This window comes from Quercus lobata, chromosome 9 (assembly GCF_001633185.2).
Source record: "Quercus lobata isolate SW786 chromosome 9, ValleyOak3.0 Primary Assembly, whole genome shotgun sequence".
NCBI lineage: Eukaryota > Viridiplantae > Streptophyta > Magnoliopsida > Fagales > Fagaceae > Quercus > Quercus lobata.
Genome location: NC_044912.1, coordinates 23291463 through 23307385, shown reverse-complemented (window position 1 = coordinate 23307385; position 15923 = coordinate 23291463). Strand labels below are relative to the sequence as shown.

The 15923-nt window shown below is 33.7% G+C and overlaps 1 protein-coding gene across 2 annotated transcripts; it reads right to left on the bottom strand.

Moving 5' to 3' along the window:
- Positions 1-10491: 10491 nt before the first annotated feature.
- Positions 10492-15923, bottom strand: LOC115960278 (binding partner of ACD11 1). Of its 2 annotated transcripts, none has more exons than XM_031079076.1 (5): positions 15685-15923; positions 13156-13259; positions 12849-12924; positions 11424-11510; positions 10492-11353 (listed from the first exon to the last, which is right to left on the bottom strand). In XM_031079076.1, the coding sequence occupies exons 1-5, from the start codon at positions 15688-15690 to the stop codon at positions 10793-10795; spliced, it is 834 nt and encodes a 277-aa protein (XP_030934936.1). In that variant the 5' UTR covers positions 15691-15923; the 3' UTR covers positions 10492-10792. The 2 variants fall into 2 exon arrangements, with proteins under 2 accessions (XP_030934936.1, XP_030934935.1); XM_031079075.1 differs by lacking the exon at positions 15685-15923 and adding an exon at positions 15581-15677.

Here is a 15923-nt window from a genome sequence, read left to right as displayed (position 1 = left end):
CTCAACGAAAACTACTGACCACCTTGCGGATATCTTCCAGTGGGCCATATGAAGCGGGTGAACAATATCACTATCAGATAATATATGAAGCGGGTGAACAATATCACTATCAGATAATGTGTACAGTACACTTAATTACTATGGATTATACTAGCTTCAAACCATTGATTGTACAAGTCAGATCAGTGATTTACCAGATCTGTTATTAGTTTTCATTGCAATGTGTAGTTTCACTATCTCTTTATTTATTATTATGAAATGAACAAAACATTGTATTTAGAAAGGAAGGTCATGAATGTCAAAGCCTGAACTTTATGGAATTGATATTGTATGTGGAAAGTTGAAAATATAGATCCTGCTTAATCGCAACAGCATGATTTACTTGCAACATATTTTGGTAAGTTTGTTACAAGATTGATTTAGTATAGAGTTGAATGGATATATTTTTACTAAATTCTAATCTTAATTTAACTACTAATTGGTAGTTTCTTTTTAAACCCATCGTACTTGAATTACTTCGGTTTCCTGTTGTTGTGAGACTAATTGGACATTTGAAGTCACTGAGTCATAAAACTTTTGGCTGAGTCAAATAATTTTGATACTAGTCACTCAGATTGTAACTTTCTATATCAAAGCATTTTTAAATTCAATCCTCATTTCATTCTGATGGTAAATATATGGGATTTTAGAGCTTCGGACAACGCTTTATTTCAATGAAAAATAGAAGTAGGTTTGGAGCTAAAGGTTTGGAAAATGCTTCATTTCCATATCATAACATTTTTCATTCCAGTAATGAATCAAGTTTATTTATTATTTGTAGTGCTGGTTTCCCTCAAAAAAAGAAAAAAGAAAAAGTTTATAGTTCTGGTCATTTCAAAAAGGACCGAAGGGAAGGTTTTTAAAGTAGCTTGTGTAGCAGGGAGAAGGGTGCTAGAGAGGTTCTAGAAGTACTTTTGTGATACAAGGTTCACTTGGTCCAAATATTTCACATATGGTCACACTGGTGGTGTGGTTTACACATCTTGTGGTACACTGCTTGAACCTAGTCATTGGATGTGGTTATGGTGGTTAACCTGCAACTTTACATTGCATGTTGGAAGTTTTGAGCATAATCTTGCCAAGTTTCACGAAAGTAATCAATTTTTCTTCTTCAAATTTTCGTATTTTCTATAATGCTGGGTAGTTTACATTTCATAGTGGTTTTGATATAGTTTTGGTAAAATGGCTGCTGGCTATTTTTCATGCCATAATGGTTTTAATATAGTCTGGTAAAAGGGCTTCTGGTGCCAACAATTGTTTGACAGCAAGAGATTGTCTCAGTGAATAAACAAATGCAGGTTTAGGGAACAACGTCATTGTTAAATTGGTGCACAATTTTGTACAAGTGTATTCTGGAGATAATGTTCTTTTTTGTTTGACCTAAAATGGAAGTTTTAATTTATTTGATTGGTAAATGAAAATCTCTCTCTCTCTCTCTCTCTCTCTCTCTCTCTCTATTTGAATGTCTGGAATGCAATGATTGGCACTATCAAATGAATCTTATTCTTGGCAAAAAATAAGAAGGAATTTTATGGTACTTGTATTATGTATTATCTTGAACACCAAGTGTTCATTTTATAGTTTCATGCATTTCTATAAAACGTGAAGTGCACATTTAATTAAACTATGCTGTGTAATTTAGTATACAGTCATCTTCCTAGTGAAAATTGTGTCTTAACTTGAAGAAGTCACTGAATCCTGAAACTTTTGGCTGAGTCTAATATTTTTTATACTTGTCACTCAGATTGTAACTTTCCATATCAGAGCATTTTTAAATTCAATCCTCATTTCATTCTGATAGTATATATATAGGGTTTTAGAGCTTTGTACAATGCTTTATTTCAATGAAAAATAGAAGTAGGTTTGGATGATATTTAACGAAATCTTGGATGATATTTCAGGGACAAAATAGAACCTAAAGCTTTGGAAAATGCTTCATTTCTATATCAAAACATTTTTCATTCCAGTGGAATGAGTGTAGTTTATTTATGCTATTTATAGTGCTGGTCTTTTTTTTTTCTTGCTATGTAATCAAATGACTTGCAAAATTTAGAAAGAAGAAAATAACAAATATTGCCTGTGATTTCTAAAAGGACCTCTTTAGGGACGGTTTTTAAATTGTCAGCTTGTGTAGCAGGGATAAGGGTGCTCGAGAGGATCTAGAAGCACTTTTGTGATACGGATCACTTGCTCCAAATCTTTCACATATATCGTCGTACTGGTATTGTGGTTTACACATCTTGTGCTGCACTGCTTGGACCTAGCCATTGGATGAGGTTATGGTGGTTGACCTGCAACTTTACAGATGATGACTGGCCGTATTCAATAGCTTGTTGGCAGTTTTGAGCAAAATCTTGCAGGTTTCACGAAAGTAATCAATTTTTCGTATTTTCTGTAATGCTGGGTAGTTTACATAATGGTTTTGATATAATTTTGGTAAAATGGCTGTTGGTGCCAAAGTTTCAAAAAAGCCAGAATTTTTCTTCTTCCAATTTTTAGTATGTTCTATTATGCTGGCTATTTTTCTTGTCATAAATTTTTTAATATAGTTTTGTAAAATGGCTGCTGGTGCCAACAATTGTTTGATACCAAGAGATAGTCTTGGTGAATAAACACAAGCAAGTTTAGGGATTATCATCATTGTCAAATTGGTGAACAATTTTGTACACCTGTATTCTGGAGATAATGTTCTTTTTTTCTTTGACGTGAAATGGAAGTTTTAATTTATTTGATTAGTTAATGAAAATCTCTCTCTCTCTCACATTATTTGAATTTCTAGAATGCAATGATTGGCACTATCAAATGGAATCTTATTCTTGGCAAAAAATAAAGAATTTTATCGTACTTGTATTATGTTATTGTGAACACCTAGTGTTCATTTATAGTTTCATGTATTTCTATAAACCGTTAAGTGCCCATTAAATTAAATTATGTTGTGTAATTTAGTGATGCTCAATCATCTTCCTAGTGAAAATTGTGCCTTAGCTTGATGAACTGTATATTATTGCTTGCTCTGGAAGCACAACAAAGATATTGATTATATGGAACCTTGGTTTATTTTATAAGATTCAAATGTATTTTTTCTTTTTTACGGATAGTTCTCTTTTATGATGTTGCCTTTTGCATTATGGTGACTGATTTGGACTCATAAGTCATAATTACCACCCATCATTACAAGTGCATATAATCTGCCTATTTTAACATATTATAACAACTGAAACTCATGCCGGCCTCTTTGTTTCTTTAATCTTTCAGGTGTGTATAACGATGCTGACAGTAGTCAGGGGGGGTAACTGACGCATGAGGAAGATCAGCAAGACAAGACCATATTGTTGCTCTAACGGCACGCATGTTAAATCAGTTTCAAAGAGATCATGTTTGCCTGAAAACATGTGATATTCATGATTCTGGTGAGTTGTCAATTTTGAGATTAATATAATTTCTCTTGCATGCATGCCTCAAGTACCCCCCCCCCCCCTTTTTTCGCACTTTTTATATATAGGGTTGGCTAGCATTAGAGTAATATATATATATAGCAGTATCAACTTCATTGCTGAATTACTCTCGACTTCTTCAAGTTTTCCTGGAGAAACATGAACATGTCATTGCCCTTTTTGTACCCTTCTCAGTGTCTTGTGTCAATTAAGCGTACATCAATCTTGTACACAACATGGCATACTAAAATATCAATGCTTTCTCTTGATGATGACTTCCAAAGTAGGATAATACCATATTCTAGATTGGGCATCATTCTTGGCAGTTTAAATCCATGATAATTTCAACCTTATTTCACTGAGTAATGGATATTTTTATTTCTCACAATAAAGATTATATTCACATCTCTTTATTTCAAACTAGTGACGGTTATTGTGTAATCTGCAGTTTTGTCATTTAGGGAGTGAATTTTTACATATTCAATTATCATTGGAGTCAGAATACCAAATATGATAATTTCTGTTAAAAAAAAAGGAAGAAGAAGAAGAAGAAGAAAACTTCTGAAATGATTCTTAAGGAAAACCTACTCCTTTAGGTAATCAGGAAATTGGTTAGAGTAAAGAGGGTATAACTTCATAATTTTGTTTTTCTTTAATATTGCTATGTGCAAGAATTTATATCAATGTTGAAGCCGGAACTTGTAACAAATTCAACTTAAGAATAATTATACCTTAGAACTGGATCATGCCATGGATAGATATGTCTTGGAAAGTTGAGAGGGGGCAAGCCTCTTGGAGGTACTAATCTCATGTGTGCGGTGTGGCTGTTGATTACACTAGATTTTTACACTTAACTGTCACTAGTTTCTTAAATAAAGGTTGTGCATAAAACTGCCAATGGGGCCATTTATCCAAATGAGACAGAGTAGAAAGATCAAGTCACATCTGATTCTGAAAATGGAGCAGTTTTAACTTGTCATTCTTTTGGATTGTGAATAGAATTCTTGAGAGAGAGAGAGAGAGAGAGAGAGAGAGAGAGAGAGAGATTTTGGATTTAAGTGTCTTGGAATGTAGTCACTTATTTCATTCTCCGATTAACTTCTTGTAAAATCATGTTATTCTTCCTCGTACACTTGTTAATCTCCCCAAAGTAGTTTTCAACCTTAAAAAAAAAAAAAATAGTAAATTGATTAAAAATTATATATGGTGAAGGGAGCAACATTCATTAATCAAAATAGTATAACAAATATAGAAAAGATTGAAAAATAAATTCACATGTGATAGTCTTGACACATTTTCAACAAAGAAGTTGACAAAAGTGAAAGAATGATTTATTAGATGTCATACACTATTAATCTTAATATCAAAATCTTAGATTTTCATTTTCTATATAACAAATCAACGTAATCATTAGTGACAACTGTTTGTAGCCTAGGCAGGATTTAAAGATTCACTAATTCAGTAAATATGAAAATTAATGTCGATATGCTATATAATAGAAAGATTGTCTTAAAACAATGTTTTCTAGTTTCTAAGATGATTTACCATAAAATATTTTGGATAGAGTAATTGGAGAGTTATTGGTGAGAGAGGCATACATATAACTTCTAAATCCAACCTGATTTCCCTTGTTTTTTGCCTATAATTTTGTGTTGGATTGATGATTACTGATTTTATAATAGAAAAAGTTTATGCATGGCTTGAATAAGCCTTACATGTACCACATGGAGGTATAACCCATTGATAGTCAGTTACCTTTCTTGTATTGTACAACAAAGCCAGTAGTATCACCTAAGTCCTAGTTGGTTTGGGTTGTCCCACAGAAAGTCTCCTAAGCAGCTCTATGTTTTCTCTGTAAACCAGTCTTTGTAATTTCGCGAAAGATAGAACTTTGAGTGTGTACCACTCTTTCCTTTTCCATATTTTCTGATTGAATTTCTATTCAACTTGGCCACCTGTGGATGTAGGCCTAAAGTTGAACCACATAAATCTTTGTGGTCCATTTGCGATTGTTTAGTCTATTTTTTCTATTTCTATTCCACATAACACCTATAATTGATTACACTCACAGAAATGGTATCACAGCTTTCATTATCTGAAAAGAATCTGCCCAAAAAAAAATATGAACTACATGCCATAGGATCTTATTTAATAGAGCAATGACCAAGTAAAGTTCATGGTACTTTTTATTGTTGACTATTTTGTTTGGTTTGTGAGGTTTACTTAAGGAGGGCCTTTGCTTAGTAATTTTTTTAAAAGGTCTTTTTTATCATTGACGATGCAAAGGATCAGTTTTTTTTTTTTTTTTGATAGCATGGGGAAAACTAATAATAATGCATTGCTTTTATTATTGGGATAGTGAGTTTGCTACTTTATGAATATTTTAATTAAGTCACAACAGATTATTTTGAGCGCCTGTGACCTTTTGCCCCCTGTTCTCTCCATGTTTGATTTCCCATATCATGCAGGGCTGAGCCATGATTTTTGGCATACTCATTTATAGAGAGGGCTGGTGGCAAAAGGTCACAGGCAATGAAAATCATGTGTCATATTGCACAGCTACAGTGGGGCTCCTATTGGTCAATTCTGGCTCCCAAAACCAACAAGACATTGCAGGACATAGAGGCAGGGCTCAACTATGATCTTTGGAGCTATGTCCTTCAATGTCTAGTTGGATTTGGAATATCAATCACACCATAGATATGTATTTGAGCACTAATAAGATGACTGCAACATCAGAGGAACCCATGTTTTGATGAATGCTTTGCAATTCTCCATGTTATCTTCTAACTTGGCTCACTCAACTAACTAAATCAATGTAGCATATTGCTAAACCATAGCAATTGGCCATATATATATATATATATATATGGGAAATATACAGGGTAAGATATCAAAGTAATTTAAGAAGGAAACTTTCTGATTCTAATGGTGAAAATCTCTGTCAAAGCATAAAGATATGTAAAACAACCCATGCTTAAAATATTGGGTTCATTGTAAATCTTTTCCTCGTTAGGGATCTCATATCTATTTTAGTACTCAAGTCTTAGATTCATTAAGCATTATGTATCTTTCCGAATACAAAATTTTTGAACTTAATTGGTTTTGTAAACACTTATGTTGTATTTACTTTGTACAGTTGAAAGGTCATAGCTGTGAGTGAGGAAAGGAATTATTTTCATTCATCGAAGTTGAAAGGTCATTTCATTCATGTGGAGTTACGATGTCTATTTTCATTCATCAAAGTGTTGGAAGGACTTGGGATGCGCTTATAATTTTTCAACCTTGGGAGTTGATTTCTTGATTTGTTCTAGACTTTATTAAACTCTTGCTCAAACCTGAATTCATTGTGGAATATGTTCTTAATATAATAACCCATACTATAAAAAATTGAGGAATATGGTCTTAATATCTATTTTTATGTATTGCTTTACTATTTCTAAGAAAAGTGTTATGGAATAATGTAGCCAGTCCAACTTTAGTAAGTATGGGTGTCTTCCATAGTAAAATGATAGGTATACTTCTACTACTCATTTTCCTTCTCAGTCACAAGTCTACACTAAAATAACTTTAATTGTTGGGGAGATAACATCTTAGGGAGAATCCTTGGGTAGTTAATATAATATGTAGAGCCATCACTTAACTCAAAAGGCCTAAACCCAATGGGTATGAGCTCACCTGTATTATATTAACCACTCATTCTTCTTATCATTATTCAATGTAGAACTTCACACACATGTATACCCAAACATTACTTACACAAATCTTGCATCAATTGTGAAAAGAAGGCAAGTTTATGGACTGAGTTTAGTTGAACAGAAGGGGAAGAAAAAAGAGAATGTTTCTCCCTAAAGCTACAACTTCAATCTCTTGTATAGAGAAAAAAAAAAGTAGACCCATGATCATTCTATCTCTTGTATATATAAAATGAGACTACTGCCCACCATCCTTGCATTTTGTACTTAAAGCTTGAGGTTGATAATTTAAGAGGTCAAGTAGGTTTTTTGCCTTTGTCATATAAGCTACAAAGTTCAATCGATCATATTTCCATAGATTTCAACTGGTGTTTTTGAATTTGAAAACCAAATAAATACCAAAAATTTCACTGCAGACTATATAGGAAACTTGAAAATTACCTTGTGTCAACTGTAGTACCACATATAATAAGATGCTACATGCAAATCTTCAATCTACTGTTATTGATATCTAAGGAAAATTCCTTCTTTCAATTTCTCACAAAACAATATATCCCAATTCATTTATTTCTTAAACATGATTGGTTATATAATTTTGAAGAGTGATAGAATTAGGCCATGCTAAAAAATGAGGGTGTCAAATAGCCTTTCATAATCTATTTGTTTCACAGGCAGGCCATGAACATAAAACTTGCCAGTGAGGGGATGGCCGGTGCAGTGCAGTGTAAGTGGAAGGTGAACAGGTTATAATTTGTACTTGACAAATTGGTGCCCACAGGATACTGCAGTATCTTTTTCAGCCACATCTAATTGTGGAATTCTGCTGTAATACCATGCATTAAAACTGTTATGACTACATTATTTCTTTCCTTTCCATTAAGGAATTCTTCACCTTAGTTTTCATTATTCCTGCAATTTATGTTCCTTACAATATGTGATCATCTTTAAATGGCAGGTGGACCTAACAAATTTGCAAACTCTTGGGGAAAGCCATGACAATTCCACAGCATTGCTTTAATTTCATTATTCCTATGTGAGATATCCTGCATGAAATCAGGTGTATCTTTCTTTTCCAAGAAATATTTTTAGAGAGAGAGAGGGAGAGAATCATTCAAAATGTCTGTGTTCAAGAGGCTTTTGTATCAAAATGGCTTCCCATTACATCCAAACAGTGATTTACATTTACTAGACCTTAAACAAACAAGGCCAAACAAGCATGTGCACTATCTTCAGGTCGTACATCTTTGCTTTACATATGTACTTTTGCAACATTTTATTTTTTTTTTTTTTTTTTAATTTTGAATCCAGCCTATAGGCTACAGAACTGGAGGGAGCTTGCCTCTTTTATGCAGGTGGGATTCAATCAGAAGTCCCACATTTGATCACAAAAGACTTTACTAGTTGATTTAGCTGACATTCGTTATTTTTACACATTAAATTTTCTCACTGTCTTTCAAGATTTTTGTCTCTGAGTCTGTTTTTTAACTTCTGTACATTTGATATAGCTTAATCTGGTAAGATAAAAATATGCTGAGTTTGACTACAATGTACCTAAGGAGAAGTGGGACATTAAAAACTGTACATATAGTGCTTGAGACATTAAAAAAATGTACATACAAAAATAAGTTGGCGAAATTCATAAATTAAACAGTGAAAAATAGTTCTATGTAGCCCTATGTGCCTCTTTTCAGTTGTATAATTCATAGACATCTTGTGCTTATGTGGCCCTATGTGCCTCTTTTCAGTTGTATAATTCATAGACATCTTGTGCTTTTGATGGCAGAATATATTACATCGTCCTAAATTTTCTTTAGGATAAAAGAATTTCCCCAGTATGCATATAATTGTCAACATTCAGCCAAATTTGACAGTATACATAATCATAACTTTTATTTGACTTTATTGAGTTAATTTCAGGGTATGTTATCCATTGCACTTGCCACTTGAAACACTTATCCGAATATTTGCATGGCACATAGTGTCTCTTCAGCCAAGGGAGAGGATGGTGGTAGTGCTTGCAGAAAAAAAGGCAACGATCTCTCCAAAAACTTGGCTGGAACATCATGCACCTGCCAAAGCTGCAAAGAAGATGCTCAGCAAATTTGTTATAAGCTTAGCCTTGAGGAACTTCTCTATAATGAAGTAACGCTTCTATTTAAAGTCTTCTAGAAATTAAAATTGACTAATTATCCGTAGTCATCTTGCTAGGATTTTTCTTTGGGTCATTCATAGTCCTATAGGAAGCATGATACAGTGGTCAAAGTTTCTGAAGAATGTATGGTATTTAGAGTTCATACTTATTCTGCTGCATTGTATGCACCAAAAAAATGAATCAGAATCAGTGATTACCAGTTTTTTTTTTTAATTTCTTTTTATAATTTTATCAATGTAATGAGTATTCTATTATTTTACAACAAATGAATCTGCTAGTGTGTAATTGTGTATTTCCTATCTTTGCTGACTCTGCTATTGCGTTTTTGAATCAAGGAGGAAAAAGAATGATCGGTTGTTGCATTAATCAATGTCCTTTCATTTATTTATTTATTCCAAACAAAACCACTGTGGCAAAACACTATGCACACTGTAATGGGGGCTTGTGTTGGTAGCCCCTTCTGAAGTTCCTTAGTTCAGCTTTCCAGCATCATAATCCAATTGAAATGCACCATGTTATCTGGCCAACCACCTTCTTCTTAACCATGTTACATATTACCAAGCTCACAATTTTAATTAACTTTGTTCAATTCATCACAATCAAATACTTCGCTAGAGGCTTGTTCCATTCTTCGTGCAAAATGCAATGCATAAAGTTATGTGATGTTGGCCATTAGAAGTAGCACGCTTAACAACTGTTTCAAGTGAATGTTCAACACCACTTAAATCTTTGGTTGGAAAATCACAAATGCTCATGACTCTGCAAAAGCTTGTAACCATCAATCAAAATATTGCAAATACTATGTCTCGGTTTGGTAAGCCTATTATGCTGCTTCTTTGAACTTCAATAATATCCAGACTTCAAGGGTAACCAAATTAAAGAGAAATGCATCCATGATCATGGCTGTTGGGAAGGTGGAAAAATAATTTGATATTACTACAAAAACCCACAGATTTTATCTGTACAATTGAAACCAAAATCATAGTCTAATCTTGCAGGGCCCTTGCAAGAGAGCCTACAGAATTGGATCCAGTCAAAACATAGGTAGCGATAAAGTTTCTGATTTTTCAGCTTTGCATACCACGTCCAAGTCAATTTCATCCATATCAGATATCTGTAATTAAATCCCACCAAGCAAATATTTTGCACAAAGCTTTTTAGAATTCTGTTATTCATATCGACATCAAAATTTAACTTCCATTAATCTTTATACTTCTATTAAATAATTACATAGATGCACAATTTTAGAGTGGCCCTCGAAGGACATTGAATCACAAGACACACACACAAGAGAACAATACTAAAACAACAGAAAATAATGACTTCCTTGTTAAATACATAATAAAGCATCCAGCATCTGACAACACATTATACATGTGCCACTTCCAGACTAGCAGCAAAGCATTGGTATTCTTTAATATGATGACAAAGCCTAAACTTTCTATGCAAATATTTATGCTAGTATTGGAGTTTCAGAGGATCAATCCCTGTGCCGGTGTGGTTTTGGAGGGCTCATTTTTTGGGGATACAGTTTCATGGGTCTGAGCAGAGCCTTCAACTTTTTTCTCCTGATCTTCCTCAGCTATGGCCTTTTCCTTTGCCTTCTGCCCCACTTCCCCGGCTGCCTTGGTAACCCTACTGAATGCACCAGTAACCCATGTAGCCCCAGTTAAAACATACCGATTCTTCATAATGGCAGATCCAGCATTACTGACTGTCTGCTCAGCAGCTGAAATTGCAGTCTTGGTCTTCTCAGAAACATGAAACTTCTCATCCATTTCCTTCACTTTTTCAGTAACAATGGTCGTGCCGGCAGTCACTTTCTCAGTGAGACCAATCTTTTGGTCCAGAGACGCAACTTTGGCTGTGGCAGTCGATGTAAACTGGTGCTTCTCATCGAAGGCCTTTGCCTTGTTGAGTGCATCTTTGCCCAAATTGAAGCCCTTAGCCAGCATGCTGCTGACAACAACCTCGGCATTTTGAATAGCAGTTTCAGAACCACCTTCTCTTTTTTCTTCTGTTTCCTGATGAGACTGAAACAATTTAATGTCAGGCAGAGCATTGACAACAATATTAAGATATGGACTTAGGAGACAATATTACAGTTGCCAGTGCTGAAGCAGCAGCAGCTGGTAGCTCATAATCTGGAGCCAGGGCTATGTGGACAGACTGATCAACTATTGTCGCCCCCTGAAAAGGCCATATAGGTTCATTATGTGAGAAAGCAATCAAACTGTAAAGAAGATAGATACATTTACATGGGAACAATATTCTCTCTTGCAGCCAAACGATATACATACAAGATATATATATATATATATATATATTTCTAGAACCAAGAAACTTGATATCATCATTAAGAGATCCAGATTCATTTAATTTAATTTCTTAAATAAAGTGGAAAAAGGAAACATGCTGGAAAAAAGAAAAGACATCAATCTAGATAGGGCGCATTGCCTTGTGAGGTTAATTGCAATGACCATGAGAACAGAGAAATGATGATTCTTGCAATGAAAAAAAAAAAAAAAAATCAATGTTTACTGGTAGAGAACCAACTGTCTTTAGCCTACCTGCATATAAGGCAGGCATACTGAAGGTTCTATCAATCATTGTTATTTGATATTTTATTGAGTAAAGTTGTAGCTTTAGGATACAACTAATTTTATAGTTAAACTTTGTCCTAAAAAATAAAGGAAATAGAGGAAAAGGTTAAAATACCAGAGGAAGTTGAACACATTGAAAGTGGATCAAATTTAGATTCCTACTTTCTTGCTTTTTCATAAATCAAAATTAAATTTCATTTTAAAAAAGCAAAGTACCATAATTAATGGTACTGTGGGAATTAAAGAGAACAATGGAGAATTGTAGAAGATGCGGAAGTGTAAGCAAGGAAAAAAGAAAGAGAAGAACAAATGTGGTTCAGCCTAACTGCCTACCACACCACTAAACCCTAAAAGACTACATCTTGATTAACTTGACTTAATAACACATTACAAGAGAACCCATATTTATAATGGGATTACATATAATAGTCAAACATAATTTGAATTTGAATTGCATATTAATTGTCTCAATTCCATGATTTTCTATAGCAATCGATCCCACAACTTTCTCTTACAAATCAATCTCTTGATTTGGTCTTCATTAACATGGAAAGTGAAATTTACTTTCCACAGGTACTAATGAAGGGAATGATTTGTAAAAAATGCACTCAATTGTACTTCAAATAAAAAACTCTTTACTTGTGACCAGTAGTAATGTTGAGCAATCTTAAAGGCTTGACAGATTCAATGAGAATTAATGAACTGCAAAGTGACCATAAGTTATGTAATAATGCTTTGATGCACCTAAAACATGAAGGTACAGCCATCAAAAGCATAGATGACATGATAAACCAAGAGAGTAGCACTTGGAAGTCCAATCTCATAAAAATGCATATTGCCATCAAATAATGTACAAAAGGAGAATCAGCAAAGATTTATGAATAATGAGAAGGCTAACTCATAAGGCACATAGAATTGATTTTACCGAAAGAAGCACAGCAGTCTCTGCCCCTTGGGTTTCCCTGAAGATGACATATGCAACTTGAGACTTCTCGTCCTCACTTAAGAAAAAGAAGACAAGAGAAAAATTAGGCTACATCAGTTTCCATAAAAATTGTAATTTCTTTGTCAGGTCACCAGGAAGAAGGAAAAAAATATTATGTGGTCATACAACTATTTGGAACCCAAAAGCTGATTCTGGTTAGTTCATATCCTAATATCCATCTTTTACACAGCCACGCATAACATATATAGGAGAAATGCTGAAATAAATCCAAGTCTTTTATACTAACCTTTTCATTTCAACATATTCAATTTTTCCAGAAAATGAAAAGAACTCCTTTAAATCTTGCTCAGATGCCCCTAAGGAGACATTGCTGACTTTCACTGTTGTTATCTGGAATGAAAAGGAACCAGACAAGCAACTAATAAATTACCAACTAGAGACTTGTAGAACAAATTTTTCCATATGAGTGGAGAATGCATATAACTATAATAAGTTAGGATTAAAAGATAGTGTGGCAAGAACAATATAATCATGCTTTTAACAGGCAGTACCAAGGAGCATGAACAAAAAATCCTTTAATGCCAAAAGCCAGAATTAAAAAAATAAATGAACTTTTTCATATCTGAAGTCCTTTTATTGTATCGATAATAGCAGACCACCAAATAATTTAGCAAACAAAATATTTTAAGCCACCACCATCCTCACTTTTCAAATATATCTACTTTTATTTTTGAGAATTAAAGCTGTGGGATTCATGAGAAATTTCCAGTTCCAAAATCTGCACTAACCCGAGCATGATAGACATTAGCAAGAATCTAACACTCATAAAACTTGGTCAATCATCTTCCCCATTTTTCATAAAAAACTAATACATGGATATTTAATTTCCTTCAGAAAGTGGCAATAAATGGCATAATCATTTTCCCATGTTTCATAGGCAGCAGCTGAAAGTCTGAAATAGTAAGTTCTGATTTAAAAAGAAGGGAAAAAAATTAAATGCTTTAACACACATGACTACTTATCAAGATTTAGCTTCAAATTCAGTATCTTCAGGAAATTTTCTACAATGTAAGCCATTCTCCAAAAGCAAACATGCTAAGTAGGTCACCTTTAAACTTCATGCGCTTGGTTAGGTTTACTTAAGACCATCATTTGAGGCTCTACTACAACAATGTGATACTAAGGATATGAAAGTCTTCCCAATAAACATGACACTAACCATCCATCTTTACCACAATAATTTCAAACCCAAAAGTGCTTAGATTACTGCCCTGTTCGATCATTAAGGCCTAGGCTTAATACTTAGAAGTGGGAAGAGAAGGAAAAAAAGCAGTTAAGAAGATTCTGTATGATACCAAAGTTGCAGTTATAGATACAGTTTCAAGATATAACCAACACATCAAGAGTAAAATGATCCACTGTCACAAATTTATTTTCACGTTAACAGAGTCTTCAAGGTGAGTATAAGTGGAGTAATATATGCAACCTAATATAATTAAATCAACTAAAATCGAAAATGCCTGAAGACTCTGCTGACTACATATTGAAAGAGTTGAGGCCACATGAAGTTCATCACAATTCTGGTTCAAGAAAATCCAAACAAAAAGCGTAATTTGGATATAAACTAGCCATATAAATGTTTTACATTCTTCACTACTTCCCCAACTTGTGATTGAGCAAACCCTTAGTCCAGTTGGTGCATAAATGGAGTGGCAAGTGAGTACATCTAGGGTTCACCCCAACAATAAGCAGTACTAAGCAATTATAACAGAGGCCCACAAGAAGGACAAAGAGGGAGAGGAGATTAAGAACTTGATAATTCAAATTTTCCAGTAAAACTTTATCCAAAAATAAGATGCAAACACATTCAAAGGCAAATTGCCAAATTCTATGCTAAAAATGTCAACAACACATGTGCGTGTGTGTATAATAATGTGATAAGCACTTATTGTTTGAAATTAGGGTAGGCATAGCTGAATTTTCAACTTTTTGAAAATGATTTGTTTGAAACAACCATACCTAAAGAAAAATGAGGTTTATAAAAGCTGTACTTTGAAATAGTTACCAAATGGGCATGGCCCACTGTGTACAAATAACATGATATAGAGAACATCATGAATGTCTCGATCAGACCAGATCTTTTGAAATTACATGCTATTTCACAAAGTGCTTCCTTTACTTAATATAATCATTCCCAATTCACAAACAAATAAATTCTCTATAAGTTCCGGTTAGCTCAATTGGTGAACATTCTTGCCATTGAATAAAAAATTTTGCATTTGAACCCCGCATACACCAAAAATCAATTAGTTTCTTGACTTGATGATAATGAACAATCATCATGGAACAGACATTATAGGCTAAAATTCTAAAGCATCTATAAAAATAAAAATAAAAAGTTAATAAAAAAAATTTTCTCCAAAAGCAATTGGTAAAGACATGTTAATCACAAAGTTGCAAATTGCAATAAGCATCAAAAGGTAACCCAATAACAAAAATATCATAAATAACTGATTAAAGAAGGTCAAAGCACCAGATCATTCATAACCATAAGATCATGGATTCCATTTAAATAAACAAATACACGAAAAAGGATATTTTCCCATAAAAATCCTAGCTTGGGTCATTGAGAAAAACGAAGGAATATAGATTCATTTCCAAAATTTAAGATTTGCATATGTTGACGTTTGAAGACAACAACAAGAAGTTACCTTAAAGCTTTCATTTCCCAACATTCTGTGAGCAAACAAAACAGAAAACAAAGCGAATCTTAAAGGAACAGAGATTAAGAACAACAAGAAAATTCACAACTCACCGCCATGAAATATGGGTTGTTGTGCAATAGAAATCAATTTCTTGGTAGAGAAAGAAACTTTCAGAGAATATTAGAGAGAGAGAGAGAGAAATTGACGGTTATAAAGGATTTTTGGGCAAATATCAAGGGCGGTTAGTTAAATTTTGATTGTCTGCGGACCGGTTTGTTTAAGACTGAGTTGTACTTTCGAAAGGGTAGTGATGAGGAAAAAGGTACGAGATATTTAGAAAAGTGTTTTT

Bases quoted from the DNA above. Each gene is read 5' to 3' on its own strand.
- LOC115960278 (XM_031079075.1), bottom strand. From the start codon at position 15,604: ATGTTGGGAAATGAAAGCTTTAAG. The intron at 13,260-15,580 runs GTAACTTCTTGT...TTTTCATTCCAG, and splicing joins TGGGAAATGAAAGCTTTAAG to ATAACAACAGTGAAAGTCAG. The intron at 12,925-13,155 runs GTTAGTATAAAA...CTTTTTCTTAAG, and splicing joins GAATATGTTGAAATGAAAAG to TGAGGACGAGAAGTCTCAAG.